We start from the raw sequence: 6046 nt of genomic DNA on the forward strand, positions 1-6046 counted from the left end.
CTCATAGAGATCCACCTGCCTCTGCCTCCCGAGTGCTGGGATTAAAGGCGTGCGCCACCGCTGGGCTTGCCTGATAAAATTCTTAAGAGATGTTTTATTTTATCGTGGTGGTGGTGGTGGTGGTGGTGGTGGTGGTGTGTGTGTGTGTGTGTGTGTGATGCCACGGAGAACCTGTGGTCAGGGCTAAATTGATCCTGAGCTTGCACCATGGGGGTTCAAAGCCTGACAGTCACTATGTTTGGCATCTCACCTTTGTTGGCGAGCCATCTCACTGGCCCCATTTTGAGAGTAAGTTCCCGATATCTTTCCCTTCACAACTCTAGTGGGGAGAGTAAGGGCAACTGGTTGGAGGTGCAGAGGAGATTCCTACTTCCTTCACGCCCCCCTGGGGGTGGGGGGTAGCTTTCTCTGCAATGTTTGTTTAAATTAACACATTCCCTTCAGTTTGCGGTCACTCTTCCCTTTCCAGCTCCAAAACCAGTTCCCGACGGTCAACTGTAAAGTTAGTTTGGTCTTACTAAGGATTTAGAGCCGATTCAGTGATGGGCTGGACCCTACTGTTCTCAGAGTCCTTTCTCAGGCTTAATCTTAAAACTGTGCTGCAGCGGAATACACGTGCAGGCTTTTTTGTTCTTTGTTCTAGTAAGGGCTAGCACCACAGCGGCGTGGGACATAGATCCCTGGGAAACTCGTGCGGGTTGGGTGAAGGTTAGCATTTGAGAAGCATTTTCTGCAGTCTGTGCTGAGTGTGGGTGGACTAAGGGAAGCTTAGACTGGAATCTCCTCCGCCCCTTTTAAAGAAAGATGGGTCTGGCTATTTAGCCCCAGGCTGACTATTGGAACACCACACAGCCCAGTACGGTCTCCTCTTCAGTCTCAGATTCCTGAGTGTAAGTGCTGGAATTACAGTCCCGCGACACAGCCACTCGGTCTTCTGGGTCTCTTCTGTGCCAGGGAGGTGTTGGCTGAGTGATTAGGAGGCTTGTGGAGAGCGAATGCGCTTTCTCCTTTCCTGCCCGGTAGGTTTCAGCCCTGCGGCTGGCTGGGTAAGGAAGGAGGCGTAGGGGAGCCAGGAGCGGCGGTGACTGCTCACCCTTGCTCTGCAGTTTCCTACGGAAAGCTTTTCCTACGAGGTCGTTTTGCACGTTCACAAAACAAGGTTTTCCGCAGTGTCTCGTAGACCTTAGATTCTGTGGGTGAAGATGGAAAGTCTGCTCCCGAAAGGACCTTGCTGGGAGTGCAGTGCACGGGGGCGGGGGAGAGGCGGGACGGAAGGCAGCGGCTCACCAGGCAGCATGCCCCTGGGACTCAGTCGTGCCAGGGAGCTCCCCGTTGGGTGGCAAGGGGGGTGGGGCAAGGGCAGAGTGCAGTAAAAGGGGTTCCCGGCACCCGAAAGCAAGCCAGTGGCTTGCTACCCGCATAGCCCGCAGCCCACGCCAAGACACAGGGAACCTGCAGGGATCCTCACTGCCCCAGGGCCTCGGTGAGTCACCGTGGGGTTGTCGCAATCGCTCCCCGGAGGAAATCAGGCCCGGGGTGGGGCACGTTCCTGGCTGCCTTCGTGAGCTCTGACCGCACCAACCAGGGTGTCCCCTAGATCACCGCCAGTTGGGTCTTCTCAGATCTGCTCCTGCCGCGGTGTGGCCGCAGCTTGGCCTGGGCCTCTAGTGGAGAGTTAGCCCTTGGGACAGCGGGGACCCCAGAGGAGGAAGGAAGGAAGGAAATCGCCATAGTTCTGAGAGTTCTCCCTCTCCTCTTCGTTCCGCAGAGCTGAAGGGAGTGAGGCGGGCAGCTCTGACTCCCCGGAGCCCGGCTCCGGGTCGGACGCTGTATTTTCCGAGCTGCGAGGGGCTGCCCAGGACTCAGGTATCTTTCTACTGCGCCCGGACCTCCTGGGGACGTCTCCCAGAGGGCGTGCCGAGACATGGAGGGCACTGACCTGGCGGTGAAGCTCCTGTCTACCTGGCTGACGCTGGTAGTCGGCCTCATCCTGTTGCCCTCAGTCTTCGGATTATCTCTAGGCATCTCGGAGGTCTACATGAAAATCCTGGTGAAAACCTTGGAGGTGAGCGCTGCGGGGAAGGATAGGGAGCCTGAAGTTAGAACGGTGGGAGCCTTTTGAGCAAAGGGTCTGGGTGGGATGTTGGGGCAGGGGGGAGGGGGTAGAGATGGAGTGGGAACCTGGTCTGCCTTAGTGAGAAAGACAGCGACCCACCTCAGGGGAACCCTTGCCCCTGGGCTCTGTCATCACTAGTTTCACGAACTAGTTGAACTCTATGACAACCGTTTGCTGGATCAGCAGATTCATTGCCCACTGTGCGTGCCTGCAAGCTGTCAGTCACTTCGTTGTGAGTTTTTACAGCCCCAGGTTTCAGAGGTCCTTTTGTGCCTACAGAGATCATGTTTCACTTCATGCCCAAGATAAGACACTAGTGGCTGGGTGGCAGAAAAAGAATCTGATTTTATTTATTGGAGTCACGGGGATTTTATCCCCGTGTCCCTGGCATACCATCACAAACGTTCTTGGACCTCAGCTTGGCCTAGGGTGTGTTTCCAAATTCCCCTAAGGATGTTAGGTGTGACTGAGTGGAGGTTGGAGGGACGACTTCAGCTTAACTTTATACAAGTCTTTAGTAAAATTCAGGAGGCCTCTCCACGCAGGGAGGCAAGTACCAGGAGACTCAGCGTTCCAAGGTTTGTTTGAATTCAGCACGACAGACAGTGGTCTTAATGGAAAGGGGTCCTGTAGACTGTACAGATTTGGTAACTCTCACCCCTTTTTCCCAGTATCTGATCTAACAAGGTCATCTGATTCTAGTACTTCATTGCACTCATTTACCTAACAGGAGTACCACCACCTATTTGCCTACTGTTTTCATTTGTCTGTTGGTCTGTTTGATTTGAGACAGGCTATCACTCTTGGAGCCCTAGCTGGCTTTGAAAATCTTTTTTGTTTTGTTTTGTTTTTTTGAGACAGGGTTTCTCTGTAGCTTTGGAACCCACTCTGTAGACCAGGCTGGCCTCGAACTCACAGAGATCTGCCTGCCTCTGCCTCCCGAGTGCTGGGATTAAAGGCGTGCGCCACCATCGCCTGGCTAAACGAAAATAGGTGGGTCCCTAGCAGGATGCCTGTTAGCTGCCCCGTGTGTTTGGTGTGATTAAGTGAACGGTATGGTTGTTTAGAGTTGGCTGTCTTTGTTTCTCCAGCTTCTTTATTACCACTCACAACTGTGCAGTTTTTTTTTTCTGGCCTGTACTTTTTGTCCTCCTGTAGGATTAGGCTCTGTCTCTTCTTAGTAAAGGAGTGGCTCTTAGATGTATATCTCTACCACAGGGCTGCCTGCTACTGCTTTTCCTAGATGTCTATCTCTGCCGCAGGGCTGCCTGCTGCTGCTGCTTTCCTCTGGACTTTTTCTTTGTGGCTACTTCTTTGCCGAATCCTTGAGGCTATATTAGATTCTTTATCTCCAGTCTGCCGTTCTCTATTGCTTTTTCTAAGATGGCATCTCACTACGCAGCTCAGTCTGGCCTCGAACTCTGGATCCTGCTGCCTCAGGCTCCCAAACACTGACCTAAGAGGTTTGTACCACCTTGCCAGCAAGCTCTTGTCTGTTGTGTGGTCACACTGTGCTCTGAGTGTGTTCCTCCCTCTGTTAGACATTCTAGCATGCTCCCACCACAGCGAATGATCCTTTCCGCCCGGGCTCCTGAAATGATTGAGCTGGTTTCCTGGGTAGCAGTGCCATTTGGAGAGCAAGATAAGGGGAATCACACACATTGCTTCTAGGTGCTTATTACTGCCTTTTTGCTTTAACCTTTTCGGGGCAGATAAAGATACGGCAAGGAGGGAGTTACCACTTAGCCATTCTCAGCTGGTAAATTACTATATTTGATAAGATGATTGGCAGGCCAGGCTCTGACTTTGAGTTTGTTTGACAGGGCCCCAAGTTTTCCATCTAGAACAAAAAAAAAACTCTACAGATGGTCTCACTCTCTCCACATGTGTATGAGTTTAAACCCAAACAACATATATATTATATATATATGCACACACAGCACACACACGTGTGTGCACACATACATACAGCGCACATACCACACATACCAGACCATGTATATACACAGCACATACATACACCCAACTCCACTACACACACACACACAAAACCCAACCCCACTACACACACACACACACACACACACACACTATAGCCTAAGTTAACCTGGAACTCAGAACTCTGAACTGCCTTCAAACAGTCTTGGCCCCCAAGCTCATGTTTTGAATTATTGATGTGAGCTTCCACATCTAGTGTCAGAGGTGAGTTTCTTGATAATTGGGGAAGTTTGTCTTCAAAAGAAGTCTACATTCTTTTCTTTTCTAATTAAAAAAAGACCCTTTTTTGGGAGATAGGATCTCATGTGGTCCAAACAGTCTCTGAGTTGCTGTGTAGCTGAGGATGCTCTTGCCTATCCCAACCTCCTGTCTCCACCTCCCAAGTTCTAGGATTCCAAGCACGCAACACTGCTTGCAGTTTCATTTGATGCTGGGAATGGAGACAGGTCTTCATGCCTGTCCAGAACTTGTCATTAGTTTTCTAAGTTGGTGTACAAAGCAGCGAGTCTCATGGCATTTTCACTCAATGATGCCGATACCGTCCTATATTTTATGTCTCCTTCCACCTATCTTCTCGTAAGGAATGCTATTCTAGTTAAGGCAGACTTACTGTTAATCTTGGAGGTAGGTAGGAGCCAATGTAAGCAGTCATCTTCACTGCCAAGCTATTAGATTAGGGGGTGTTCGACATATACAGGGTTTAGGTAGAGATTCATTTTGTGAATCGGCTGATTGTCGGTCATGACTGTCTGGAGCTCCTAATAGGGACTCGTGAGGGAAGAAAGGTGTGACCCCAGGTTAACATCCTTCCCCCAGAACAGTACTAACTGTCTCAGCCACTCCCCAGAGGCTAGACTGGCTGCAGTGGATGGCTTTCTCCAGTGCAGGGATAAGTTCCTGTGGAATCGTTTAGTCTCAGAACATGTTTAGTTCTCTGTACGTCAACATTCGACACAGTTAATTTTATAGACCCAGTACCTCTGTTACTCCTATTGCCCAGTAAGTGCTCAGCTAATTTGGTTCTGGGTTGTCTCAAGAATATTCTTGGGACATACACACAATTCTCACTATTTAACTTTGGCTGGCTTGGAGGAACTTTGAATATGAGTCGAACTTGGGTATTTATCAAGTCACAGGGCAGCAAGGGATACACAATGAGACCCTGTCTCAAGAAACTAACAAGAAAACAAACAAGCAAACCACAGAGATCTGCCTGCCTCTGCCTCCCTAGTCCTGGGATTGAAGGCGTGCTCCATATTGCCTGACTATATGTTGTTTAAAAACATCATTTAGTCTTGCCACTGTGTGTTTACCTTAGTTTTCTTACTGTTGGTAGATGGTTTTATAATGACCACACTCAGGTTCCGGAGGTTGAGTTGGGTGTGGATGTCTGCTTGTTATATTGTCAGGGTAGCTCATGGAAACCACGTGTGACATCCTATCAAGCCCAGCAAGCAGAGACAGGAGGATTGCTCGGAGCTTGAGGACAGCCTAGGTTGCAGCATGAGACCTTGTCTTGAAAAAACATCCTTGAGCCCTCCTGATGGCTCATAAGAATTGTTACTATTGGGACTGGAGAGGTGGGTCAGTGGCTAAAAAGGTGCTGGCTGCTCTTCCAGAGGACTAGGTTCTAGTCCCAGCACCCACATGGCCTGGGATTCCAGCTCCAAGGGGTTCCAATGCTCTCTCCTGGCCTCCTCAGGCACTTTAAATATGTGGTGAACAGGCATATGTGCAGGCAAAGCACCATGCATGTAAAATTAGTAAGTCTAAAAAATTAAAATGAAAAAAATATTATTATTATGATTAATTTTGGCTTTTATGAGACAGTATCTAAGAATTATTATTTTAATTATTACCTGTTAACTTTAATAAATGAAATTTATTATATATGCATATATAATACATGGACTATCTATCTACACACTATAT

The 6046-nt window shown here is 49.2% G+C and overlaps 1 protein-coding gene across 1 annotated transcript in view; it reads left to right on the top strand.

The window, feature by feature from the left end:
- Positions 1 to 1339: 1339 nt before the first annotated feature.
- Gpat3 (glycerol-3-phosphate acyltransferase 3) overlaps positions 1340 to 6046 on the top strand; it is a 49241-nt gene continuing 44534 nt past the window's right edge. Inside the window, exons 1-2 of the mRNA XM_050155817.1 lie at positions 1340 to 1483; positions 1769 to 2065. Of these exons, the coding sequence (XP_050011774.1) occupies positions 1925 to 2065 (141 nt within the window). The 5' untranslated portion in view covers positions 1340 to 1483; positions 1769 to 1924. The remainder of the gene's footprint in view (positions 1484 to 1768; positions 2066 to 6046) is intronic.

The sequence above is a fragment of the Alexandromys fortis genome, unplaced genomic scaffold, assembly GCF_014885135.2.
Source record: "Alexandromys fortis isolate MF-2015 unplaced genomic scaffold, M_Fortis_MF-2015_v1.1 scaffold_87, whole genome shotgun sequence".
Taxonomy (NCBI): domain Eukaryota; kingdom Metazoa; phylum Chordata; class Mammalia; order Rodentia; family Cricetidae; genus Alexandromys; species Alexandromys fortis.